Here is a 12,379-nt window from a genome sequence, read left to right on the forward strand (position 1 = left end):
TTCCAACCTGGCTGATTCTATGATTCAAAGGCACTGGGATGGAGTGTGCTGCTGTGTCTGTGTGACTAGGTGACCTTTAGAAAGCCACACTGAGATAAAACATATCACTAAAAGAGATCAGTTTTCGCAGATGAAAGCCCAGAGCCACCCACCAAACCCACCAAGAGCTACATTACCTTCGGAGATGGAGGTGGTTTCCTGTGGGGATGGATCCAGAGCACACCTGGCTCTCCTGGCAGGTGGGTTTGTGCAGCAGCTGAGCCCTCCCTGCAGCCCCAGCCCTCCCCACGCTGTGACCACCAACCCCACGTGGGGCCCACGCGGAAGGTGAAGTTTGTCTCAAGCCAAAAAAAGCCCTTGGTACCTTATATAACCTTACAAACAGCACAAATAAAGCTTCACCAGCACCAATCTTACATAAGTGCTGACTCAGGGCTTTCCTCGGGACACAGAGGTGCACTTTGCTTTCTCTAAAGGCAGGTTAATGAACTGAGCCTGGCCAGGAAGGTCAGGCTGGAGCACAAAACCTGCCCAACGAGATCCCCAACGTGCAAAGCTCTGATCAGGTACAATTAAGTGCAGAGAAAATGCCCTAAAAACATCTTGTTGCTTAAATATCCACGAGAAAGGGTTAGATATTTCTTAATCATAGTCAAATTTAGGAGGATAAATAACAGAAATCCAATAATTTTCTGTCTTCAGGCCTTACTCCACACATGAATCCTGCAGGAATCTTCAGCTCCTGCTGACTGCAAAGAGCTCTGAGCTCTGAACCGACTTAACCTTCCTGTTCTATATCCTGGCAGAGAACATTTCAAAAGCACAGGTACAGAAAGCTCATAAAATATCCTTATAAATCTCCTACATCAACAAACACAAAGCCCAACAGTATTTTCCACCCAAGTTTAAGCACGAACAGGAGAAACTCTTTCAATTTTAACCAACCCCCTAGAACAAATCATTAAAATCCATCAGAATACTCAAGTTATTTGCTATTAGATGCTGAGCTTGAGCAGGATCTTTACAGCAGCATTGTACTCGAGGTTAGCCACTCACACGTATTGAAGTGCTGAGGATGAAAAGGGTTTTTGTTCTTACCAATAAATTTCTGAGGCATTGAGCTTTTTCTCTTTGCCACGTTGCTCGCTAGCCTGTCCAGCACAAGGGCTCTTTCAGTCCCCATCTCTGCCTTGATGTGCCTTGCCTCCACGCTGGCTACGTTGGAAAATGTGAAAAGGAAGGAAAAAGAGAAGAAAAAAAAACCAAACACAACACGTAGGTGAAAAGGAAAAAAAAAAAGACAAAAAAGGAAGAGCTGAGTGGTTTAATCTCCGAGTGTGAGTGGAGGAAACAGTTTGGAGATGTGATGTGAAGCTGTTTTGTGGTTCCTGCTCTCTGGGCACCAGCTGTGGTCAGTGGGAGCAGCAGAGCCCTGAGCTGGCTCGGGGAGCACAGACCATAGACAGCAGCAGTGCTGAGCGCGGGAGGAAGTGAATGAACACGCTGGAAGGTTGGTTGGTTGCAGTGCAGATGGAGGCAGAAGCTCTGCTGGCCTTTCTTTTTTACTCTGAGCAGGGCTGGCTGACACCTGCACTCACCCAGGGCAGGAGAGGACACTCTGTGCTCTTACTGCAGTTTTAGAGATCAGTCAGAAATGTCTTAGCTGATCACTCAGAAACTTGCATGAAATATGTCAGTGTTGCATTAAAACCAAAACAATACGACTTTCAAAGTTCACTTCTAACTCACCTTTTTTTTCAGTGGTCTTATAACTCCTTTTTTTCCCCCTAAAATGCTACAGTTAAACCCAACTCTGAGTGTTTTCTCCCCAGAGCTTTCCAGCTCATTACAACCTCCAGAATGTGCAATTCTAGGAGAACTCACCGTGCCCTGCGATTTCTCCCTTGGGACTGGGCAACTGGAAGTTCTTCCCATTTTCCAGAGCTCCCTGAGCTGAGCAGTGCCCAGCAGTGCACAGAGGCTGTGCTTGCTCTCAGCTCCTGGAGGCTGCAGAGGCCTTGAGCTGGAGAGCTGCCACCTCATATCGCTACCACCACGCGAATACTGATCGTAACTGCTGTGGCTTCCCCCAGGCCCTGCTCATGCCTCAGCAGCACATGTCTGTGGTGGGACTTTGAGATTTGAAAACTACTATTGTTGAGGACTGAACTCACTACTGAGAGTTCCAGGGTCAGGAACTACTGTGGTGGCAACAGGACATGTCTTAAGAGCCTTCCCACGCTTCCAGGAGTTGGGATCTACAAAGCGAGGACAAGGAAGGGAGATTGACTTCCCCAAGGGAACACAAAAGGTTGGAGCTCACTGTGAAAGAGTCCTGGGCTGCTGTGGTGCTGTGCATACACTGACACAGCTGGATATGGAATCATGGGAGCATGGAATGGTTTGGGTGGGAAGGGATATTAAAACTCATCCAGTCACACCTCCTGAGGACTGAATGGAAGGGACATGTTACACTAGCTCAGCTTGCTCCAAGGCCTGGAACACTTGCAGGGATTGAGCAGCCACAGCTTTCTCTGGGCAGCTTGTGCCAGAGCCTCAGCACTTCACAGGGAAGACTTTCCTTCTAATATCTCACCTACCCCAGCCCTCTGGCAGTCTGAGCCATTCCCCCTTGCCCTGGCACTATCTGCCCATATGAAAAGTCCCTTAAGGCACTGAAGGCTGCAATGTCCCTGAGAATCTGAAGCATAAGGTATGTAAGAGAGAAGAAACACCAGAGGAAAGTGATAGGAGCGCTTTAGTATCACTTCAGTCCTGCTCAGCACAGAGTTATCAAGTATTAGACTCAAAGTGCTGTTTGCCAAGTGCAGCAAGTGCTGAAAGTGCACTCTCATCCTCCCAGCCCTGTGCAGCCTTTCCCTGAGCACCTCGGTCTGTCCCTCCATCCCTGTTTGCTAGTGCTGCTCCTGCTATCGCAGAGTTTCAGTCAGCACAAACCATGACTCACCAAACCTCAGCCAGAACTATTTGTTCGTGTTTGTTCAGCAGTTTGAAAATGCAAAGTGTTTCAGAGGTACCTGGTGCCACAAACACTGGCTCTGAGTATGAGTCAGGAGGGATGGGAGAACAGCCCCAGCCCTGTAACCCCATGGCATACGTGACAGCCAGAGCTGGGGAAGGCAGGCACAGGCCCTGGGAGGCAAAAACACACTGCTCTTCCAGGCTGTTGGTATCTTAAATCACTCCAGGATGTTTGGGGTCTCACATAAAGACATTCAGCCCTGCCTCCTGCAGCAAATACCAAGACACTACGTAACAGTCTGCGTGGAGTGAGGCAAATCAGGTTACAGTGATGCTCCAAGGGGAATTCAGATAGGCAGAGAGTAATCACCTGCTTGGGGTTGGGCCAGAAGCTCTAGTTAAGTCTTGAGGAGTAATCATAGAACCATAGAACATCCTGAGCTGGAAGGGATGCACAAGGACCATTATCCAACTCCTGTCCTGCCCAGGACACCCCAACAATGCACCACGTGTTTGAGAGCATTGGCCAAACTCTCCTGGAGCTCTGTCAGCCTTGGGGCTGTGCCCACTGCCCTGGGGAGCTGTTCAGTGCCCAAACACCTCTGGGGGAAGAACCTTGTCCTAATCTCCAACCTAACCCTGTTCAGTGCCCAAACACCTCTGGGGGAAGAACCTTGTCCTAATCTCCAACCTAACCCTGTTCAGTGCCCAAACACCTCTGGGGGAAGAACCTTGTCCTAATCTCCAACCTAACCCTGTTCAGTGCTCAAACACCTCTGGGAGAAGAATCTTGTCCTGATGTCCACCTAACCCTCCCTGACACATCTCCAGCTGTTCCCTGTGTCCTGCCACTGACCACAGAGAGCAGAGATCAGTCTGATGGGATTTTGAATCAGGGCTCCTGTTTAACTCTCATGCTCCAAAAGCTCCTAAAGAACTGCAATAGTGTCTGTTTATGGGCCACAAAAGGTCTCTGATGACACCTTCACAAAGCCTTAGGGAAGCAGTGTCTGCTCCCAGTGAGACACAGGTGGTTCCACTGGTTCTCGCCCACAACTCTGCTCTCTGCATAGAGACTACCTGAAAATTATCTCATCCACCTTTTCCTTCTGGACCACTTCTTAAACAATCCAAGAATAATATTTAGCATTTAGGAAACATTGTTTTACTCACTCAAAACTCTCTATACAGAGAGAAGCAATCACACCCTCTTCATTACCCTCCCACTGGGTGATTCCACTGCACATTGTGACTTCAAGAACTAATTGTCTCACTGTGACTTGTATCTAAAAACAAAATTCAGGCTGGACTGACAGAAATGGGCAAGTGCTTTGCTCAGAGTTACACTGAGCAAAACCAAATACAGGAAATCCAGATTTTCAGAGCACTGAGGCTACTGCAGCCTGGGACACCCTGCAGGCTCAGGGCTCTGATGGCTCAGCTGCAGGGGCAGAAAGCAACTTAAAATCTAAGGATGCTGAAAGGAACTGCAGCCCAAATCCACCACCCTCATCCCTCTCAGTCAGACCTGGTCACTGACTCTGGAATTACATGGGAAGTTGAGCTCCTAAGCATGGAATTTTATATGGTAGCAGGATGGGGTTGAGTTCCAGTGTCCTCAGCCACTATTAAACCTGGGAGCACCATCTCCTGCTTAGCCAGGACAAAGGATGAGGATGGTCTTCCCTGATCCTCCCTGCAGTGTCTCCAGGTGCTCCCAGCTCTGCTGCCTCTGTGCACATTTCAGGTGTGAGCCTGTCCTTATAAAACACTTCCAGAAGACAATTTTCGTCCAATGTGATTAATCCATTATAAACTACTATTTATGCTCTTTAGTGACCTCTGGGTGGTGATAACCTCTCCAAACAGTGTCATGGAATCACAGAGTGGTTTGGGCTGGAAGGAGCTCAAAGCTCATCCAGTTCCAACCCCTGCCATGGGCAGAGACACTTTCCACCAGCCCAGGTTGTTTCAAAACCTGTCCAATCTGGCCTGGAACATTCCCAGGGATGGGACATCCCTCTCTGGGCCACCATGTCCCCCTGCAGCTGTAGAGAGAGCGGATGCTGTCCCAGCCCCGAGCACACACACCACTCCCCCTGCACTGAGCTGTTTCCATAGTGTGGTTTCTGCCACACTGTAGATGTGAGCAGAATTTTTAGAACGTGCAGCTATGGTTAGCAAACCCCTGAAGTAGAGAGCAGAGCTGAAATTAGAGGCATTGCTTCCTGTAGCATCTCGGTGTGGTCACTCGAGGATGGAGAGTGGAGCAGAGGTGGGGGATTGTGCAATGAGAACAATGTGAGCAGAGATGGTTATCAGGGGCAAAGCCCCAACAGTGTTGTTACATAAAACCTTTCTTTTAGAAACATTTCCACATTTGGAAGGTGCAAACTTGGTGCTAAAGAGCAGCTACAATGGTCAGTATGGTCCTGATGCTTAGGACTTTACAGTTCTGGATTTAAAAAAAGGATGTAAAGCATATTTGCACTTGAAGATGCTTTGGAATGGTTTGGGTTGGAAGGAACCTTAAAGATCCTCCAGTTCCAACTCTTGCCATGGGCAGGGACACCTTCCAGCAGCTCAGGCTGAGAACACTGGAAGGATTTCAAACTCCAAGTGATGCAGAGAAGTAGGAAAAAGGGTCAGAAATGGAAAGAGAGAGTGTTTGCTAAGCACAAGTGCAAAATGCTACACTTAGGGAAAAAATAACCAAAACGTTCTAATGACCTCCTGAGGGCATTTCCAGCCTTCCCTGTCCCTGTTCTGTCACCCAACATCCTGCTGGTACCAGGGAAATGGATGGAAATGCCCCAGGAGTTCCCATCATTCATTCGAGTGCTACTGCTCTAAAACACTGCAGTGTTTGTACAAGTGTGAAGGTCTCCAGGGCAGAGGGAGCAGCCACCTCATGCCACACTGGGAACTTTGCCTTCCCTGTGACCAGTTCAGGCTCACTGTGGCACTGCTGCCAGGGCTGCACAGCAGGCTTGGGATGAGGAGTGAAATGCTGCTTTTCTGAATGCACCTGAAACAGGGGAATCCTTTGGAGGCAGAAAGCTGCAGCAGGACTCATGTTTTGCATTAGCACAGGGTGGACATCTGGGGGTGATTGCCATCATGGGAGTGTGTACTGTAACACAAACCACAGGCACAATGTGTAATGGTTCTCACGAAACCCAAACTTGCTGATGTGCTGATAACCAGTTACTTTTACTAATGCTCTAAAACACATGCAGGAAGAGAACCCCCCAAAAATTATAAAAACCTCTGTTAAATCATTGTTCTTTAGGGAGGTTTCATGTGTGCATGTGTCATAAAGCCTGAAACACCAACCTGCTCACTCTGCTCAGGGTGAGGACTCCTGTCCCACATTATCACACAACAGTTGCTCTCCACACTGTTTTTCAGGCCTGGATTGTGATGATTCCTGCAGGATTTTGTCCTTACTGTCAGAGTTATTAGGAAGGAATTCCTCCCTGTGAGGTGCTGAGACACTGGCACAGGTTGCCCAGAGCAGCTGTGGCTGCTCCATCCCTGGGAGTGTTCCAGGCCAGGTTGGATGGGGCTTGGAGCAACCTGGGCTGGTGGAAGGTGTCCCTGCCCATGGCAGGAGGGGGACTGGATGAGATTTAAGGTCGTTCCAACCCAAACCATCCATGATTCCATGATCTCTCCATCTCCATCTGTGAATAAGCCGTGGCTGCTCCATCCCTGGGATTGTTCCAGGTCAGGTTGGATGAGGCTTGGAGCAACCTGAGCTAGTGGAAGGTGTCCCTGCCCATGGAACTGGGTGAGCTTTAAGGTCCTTCCAACCCAAACCAGTGTGTGAATCCATGATTCCATTGTTTGGGTGGGTTTTTTAAAGACTGCATAGCAGAAGAAAGGGAACCTGAAGTCTGAACCTGACTGTATGGGAAAAACAATTCTCTCCTGACTTACTGGTGTGTTGTGGGGTTGAAATCACACAGCTTTTAGGGTTTGACTGACTCAGGTGAAACAGGGTCAAAGATTTTGGCAGTTATTTTTCACCAAGGTGTTTTGGAACTGCAGCACTGAGACTGCAAAAAGGGAAATAAGAAAAAAACATGTTTTGATCTGTTTTACCTTCATCCTTTCCCGAAGGCAACTCTATACTCTAAGCACTTCCTTAGCTCTCACTCCCTCCTGAGCTGCTCTGTCAGTGATTTTTGGGGTACCATCCCATCTCCATGCCCTAGATCCAGGCCACTAAAACTCCTGCAAATTCTGATTCTGCCCAACAGCTCTTATTCCAAAGGAAAGGAATCCTCAAACAAAGATACCAACAACTGTTGTCAACAGCTCAGCCCATAAAATCGACCACATGATAGCATCAATGTGGGAAAAAATTAACTCCCTGGGAGCATCACCTATGGAAATGTTGGGTATTTTAGATGCTTTATTTGAAGTAACTGGACTAAGCAACAGCACTCTCAGTACCTGCCTGAGGGCTGTGCTCAACCAGCCCCTCTGCAAGGTCACAGCCCCCCAGGTGACTGCAAATGGGTGTAGGAAGAGCTGCTCTCAGGCTGTGGGTTAGCAGCTCACCAGATGCCCTTTTTCAAGGCCTGTCATATACCCAAAACCCCAAACCACTGCTGTGATAAACTCACCAGGTTCACACATGCCAGAGCTCTGCAGATACGTCCGGCACCGCTCCTTGTGCTCCTCCAGAGAGCTCCTCTGCTTGTAGCTCCTGCCACAGAACTCACACTTGTATGGCTTCTCCACTGGAAAAACAATCAGGAAAACCATTAAAACAAGCACAGGAGACCACTAGAACTCTGTCTGCTGACATTCAGCACACAGCTCCCACAGCCTGTGTTCAGCTCCTGCAGCTCCAAACTCCTGCGGAGTTTAATCGCCTCAAGCTAAGGATGGCACGGGGTGGAAGCACCAGGCACAAAGTTCCTCCTCATCCCCTAAGCTCAGCACCAGCAAAGAGGAGGATTTAGATGAGACACTGTTCCCAGAGCCCTGCTGACAGCTTGCCTTGGAGTAACTTCCCTAGGGAAGGCCAACAGGAGCAAACCAGGACTGCCACAGCCCTGAATGCCTGACCCAGGACCTGTCTGTGCAGAATTCCTCAAGGATTTCATCAAACTGATGACGTTAAACCAAACCAAATCCATATGTGAGGCTGATTTAATTTCCAAAGGCGTTTGTTGTAGAGGGAATTATGTTCCTAATTCATTTAAGCTAAAGCAAACAGGTTTGAAACTCAAGATTCCAACCCAGTGCCTCATACACAAGGACTAAATTCTCCCTTTACTATTTTGGGAACAGACATCCTCTAAAATTAGATATTGAGAAGAAATTCCTTCCTGTGAGGGTGCTGAGGCACTGGCACAGGTTGCCCAGAGCAGCTGTGGCTGCTCCATCCCTGGGAGTGTTCCAGGCCAAGTTGGATGGGGCTTGGAGCAACCTGAGCTAGTGGAAGGTGTCCCTGCCCATGGAACTGGATGAGCTTTAAGGTCCCTTCTAACCCAAATCATTCCATGGTTCCATGATTCTATGAACACACCCAGGCAAAATAGCAGCCCTGTCCACTGCAAACATCCCCAGCTTTGCACTGGGCAGTGTGCAGGAAGACTCTGCTCCCTCCTGCACTGAGTGCTCAGTTATCTGTGGGATTCACTCAAGGAAATTTTCTTTGTGCTGTTTGATAAACCACCTTGAAACACTTCGGTCACAGTAGTAACCCCACGATGTGCTTGAAGGTTTTAGCATTGTGCTGGTGTGGGACAGTCACCACTACTCTGCTGGAATCATTTGTCCATGGCAGATTAGCTCATTTTAGATTCTGATTCTTTGTGAGGTTCTTGTTTTCTGTGCAGTGCAGTGCAGAGCTAAGATCTGTCATTTAGAATCAGTGTTTTCTCTCTGGGCCCCTGTGGAACACAGGACATACACAAATCCAAGGGCAAGCACAACCTGCTTCCTGCAGAACTGGGGGAGCTCAGATCAGTTTGTACCTGGCTGGTTATTCAAGTCACCTCAGCTCTGTGCCTCCATTTCCCCATCTGCAAATGGGCAGAACACCCTGCCAGGCTTGAGAAGAACCTTCTGCTGAGCATGCTAAGAGATTCAGATGAAAGGCACTACACCACAGCGAGGGCTGAACTGGTCATAGGGTCATGCTGCCCGAGGTTGTGATCCTGGAGCTCAGGATGGGATGGAAGGAACTCCCAGCAAAGCATGTCTCATACTCTCCTCAACTTCAGAGCTTGCTGGCACAGCCAGCTCCACTCCTCTGAACAGTGAGCTGACAAAGTGGTGATCAAAGGTTGCACTGGATGATCTCGGAGGTCTTTTCCAACCTAAGTGTGGGAATACCATGGAGATGCTTTGTGCAAGCAGTTTTGGAGGCTGTGACACGTGTTCCCCTGTCCCCTCTCTCTGCACAGAGCAGAGCCACATCCCAATCAGTTCCACCAGCACAGCGAGTGGAGTCAGTTCCACCCATCCAGTGAGTGGTCGCTGCTGTGTGCCATCTTAACAAGCTGAGCAAACCTTGCTGACTGTTTTCCACACATCCCAAACACCTGAAGTGTCTGTGCAGGCACTTACCAGAGTGGGTCCGTAAGTGCCCCGTGAGCGCATCCCTCCTCTGGCAGGCATAACTGCACAGGTGGCACTTAAAGGGCTTTTCCCCTGTGTGGAGTTTAATGTGGCGGAGGAGGTTTCCCTTCTGAGTAAAGGAAGCTCCGCACTGATTACACTGGAATGGTCGTTCACCTTAAAATGACATACAGAAAAGGATATTTAATGGTTATGTGGGTACCAGGCTGTCCTCTGCCTCTTGGGAAGAGGAAAGAATGAGCTATGGGATCGATTTCTTTCTACAGGAACACACAGAGTGTGATTTCAGTGGGAGGGAGGTGCAGTGCTGGTGTCAGAGCTGCTGGAACGTGTGTGTGGCTATGGAAAGCAGTGCAGAGTTCTTCCATGGAAAGAAGTGCTCTGGAGGAGGCTGATTCCAACAAGTTAGCAATTTATAGAAGAAGAAATAAAAAAAAAGGTCTTATCTGACTGCAGGTTGGAACTTCAGATGCTCATTGGTTTGTTGCCAAAGTACAGCACAGAAATATACATACACAAGCTGGAAATGGCAGCACAAACCCAATGTGAGTGGAGTTTTGTGCCTGAAATGCTGCAATTCCATAGTGCCTTTCATCCAAAGTCCTTACAATGCCTCACAAATGTGCTTTTACTAGCATCCAAGCCAGATAAGAAGCAAGGTGGGTAAAGTGAGGCACAGAACAGTGACTAACTTGCTAGAGATCACATGTGGCCTGAAGGACAGACCAAGGAAAGCCTCATTTTGGTGTCCTTTTGGAAACAGCTAGTCTAGATTGGCAGTGATTATCCTTTCAGTCTCCAGCTCTGACAAGAACAACAGAGGGATATTTACCAGTGTGGCTACGCTTATGAACCATCAAGACATTGAGGCTAATGCAGGCTAATCCACAGATATCACAGTTCATCTTCCCACTAGCTGGCCTGGCGGCGTCATAGGCCCCCGAGTGTCTCTCCAGCTTAATGCTCTCATACTCGGAATATTCTCTGGGGTAGCTGTAAGGCAGTTCGGATTCTTCAGGGTTTTCCATGGGCTCTGAGTTCAGAGCACTCTCCTCTCTTTCACTGTATTCACCTTTCACTTTAACCACATGATCTGCAGGTAAAACAAAGCACAGGAGTGAAAAAAAAAGGCTCAGCTTAGGCACAGTGAAGTATCTCAGGAAACAAATGCACCAAAAGGATGTAAAATGACATTATCAATATTCCTAAATGCCTAAAGGTGAAGAAATGAAGCTCAGACATGAATCCTCACTGGTCATGGGTATTTAGTGATACTCACAGTGAGACAACCCTTAAAATCACTGACCTGCCTCTTGATTTCCTTCTACAGATTACAAAACATCATCATAGAATCATAGAATCAACTGGGTTGGAAGAGACCTCAAAGATCATCAAGTCCAATCCAACATAAACTTCTCCTGTACCTACAAGGAACAAAGACTTATTCCCATCACTCACAAGGGTTATTCCTATAGAAATCAGCATCTCAGGCTGCTCCTGTGAGGTGGAAATACAGAAGGACAAGGTTTAAAAAGGACAATTATATGTTGTATCTTCCTGTGGAAGCTCTGGAACACACTTAGGAAATATGTCTGATCAGTGTAAGGCTCCCAGTGCTCCCTTGGGATAGATTCTCATCGGTTAAGAGATCAATAATCCTAATTTTCACAAAAAAAATCACAATTTTTATCCAAAGCTCTCAAATGTGGGAGAAGCACTGGACAGTTTGCTGTGTCTCAGTCCCTGTGTGTGTAACTAGCTGAGGCAGGTCACAGAGTTCCTGATGAATAAAGGTATCCCAGAGAAACCAAAAGAGTTGTTCTTTTTGCAAGGATGTGGCAAAGAACCCAAAGCCTCCTCTGTCAGCATCCACAGCCTCCAGACAGGTTCCTGCTCTGCAGCCATGTCCAGAGGGATCCAAAGGCATTGCCTAAAGGAATACAACTCCATGACAAAGGTGGATGGGACAAGTAGGTAATGACTTACTAACAACAACACTCCAGTGTGAAAAAATAAGCAAACTGGTCACACTATATAAACAGCTGATGATTCCCAACTTCTGGGCCTGCATTTCCTTTCCCTATTAACTCCAGCACTACCAACACTTCCATTAAAATCCTTACTAATTGCCAGGACAGATTTTTTTCCTGTTTAAAGCTGGCTGAGAAAGTTGGGGCTGTTCAGCCTGGAGAAGAGAAGGTTGTGTGGAGACCTCACAGGAGCCTTCCAGGAGCTGAAGGGCCTACAAGGAAGCCTAAGGGACTTTCCATCAGGAACTGGAGGGACAGGACAAGGGGATATGGGTTCAGAGTGAAAGAGGGGAAATTTGGGTTAGACATTGGGAAGGAATTCCTCCCTGTGAGGTGCTGAGACACTGGCACTGGTTGCTCAGAGAAGCTGTGGCTGCTCCATCCCTGGGAGTGTTCCAGGCCAGGTTGGATGGGGCTTGGAGCAACCTGGGCTAGTGGAAGGTGTCCCTGCCCATGGCAAGGGGAAACTGGATGAGCTTTAAGGTCCTTCCAACCCAAACCATTCCAGGATTCTATGACAAGAGACTATAGCTGAAGCTCCAGTTATGCCTCAAGCACCAAGAGACACCACAGAGCTTCCTGATCGAAAGTGTTGTTCTCTGGCCACCTGCTCCTCCTCCAGCCCAGGGTTAGACAGTTAAATCTGGCACTGAATCACTTGTCCTTTCTCCAAAGTACAGAACATGAATGCTGAATATGTATTAGCTCTGGTTCTGAGTAATAAACCACATCAAATGCCGAGAACAAACAATGGGTGACAGCAG

The 12,379-nt window shown here is 48.0% G+C and overlaps 1 protein-coding gene across 1 annotated transcript; it reads right to left on the reverse strand.

Annotated features, from left to right (window-relative positions):
- Nucleotides 1-1,056: 1,056 nt before the first annotated feature.
- Nucleotides 1,057-10,740, reverse strand: LOC103798700 (zinc finger protein Aiolos-like; the record flags this gene model as incomplete). Its single annotated transcript, XM_009070981.1, has 4 exons — nucleotides 1,057-1,215; nucleotides 7,617-7,733; nucleotides 9,574-9,741; nucleotides 10,418-10,740. Coding segments are annotated over 4 exons (767 nt in total), but the record flags the coding sequence as incomplete, so codon positions are not given.
- Nucleotides 10,741-12,379: the final 1,639 nt, after the last annotated feature.

This window comes from Acanthisitta chloris, unplaced genomic scaffold (assembly GCF_000695815.1).
Source record: "Acanthisitta chloris isolate BGI_N310 unplaced genomic scaffold, ASM69581v1 scaffold13273, whole genome shotgun sequence".
NCBI lineage: Eukaryota > Metazoa > Chordata > Aves > Passeriformes > Acanthisittidae > Acanthisitta > Acanthisitta chloris.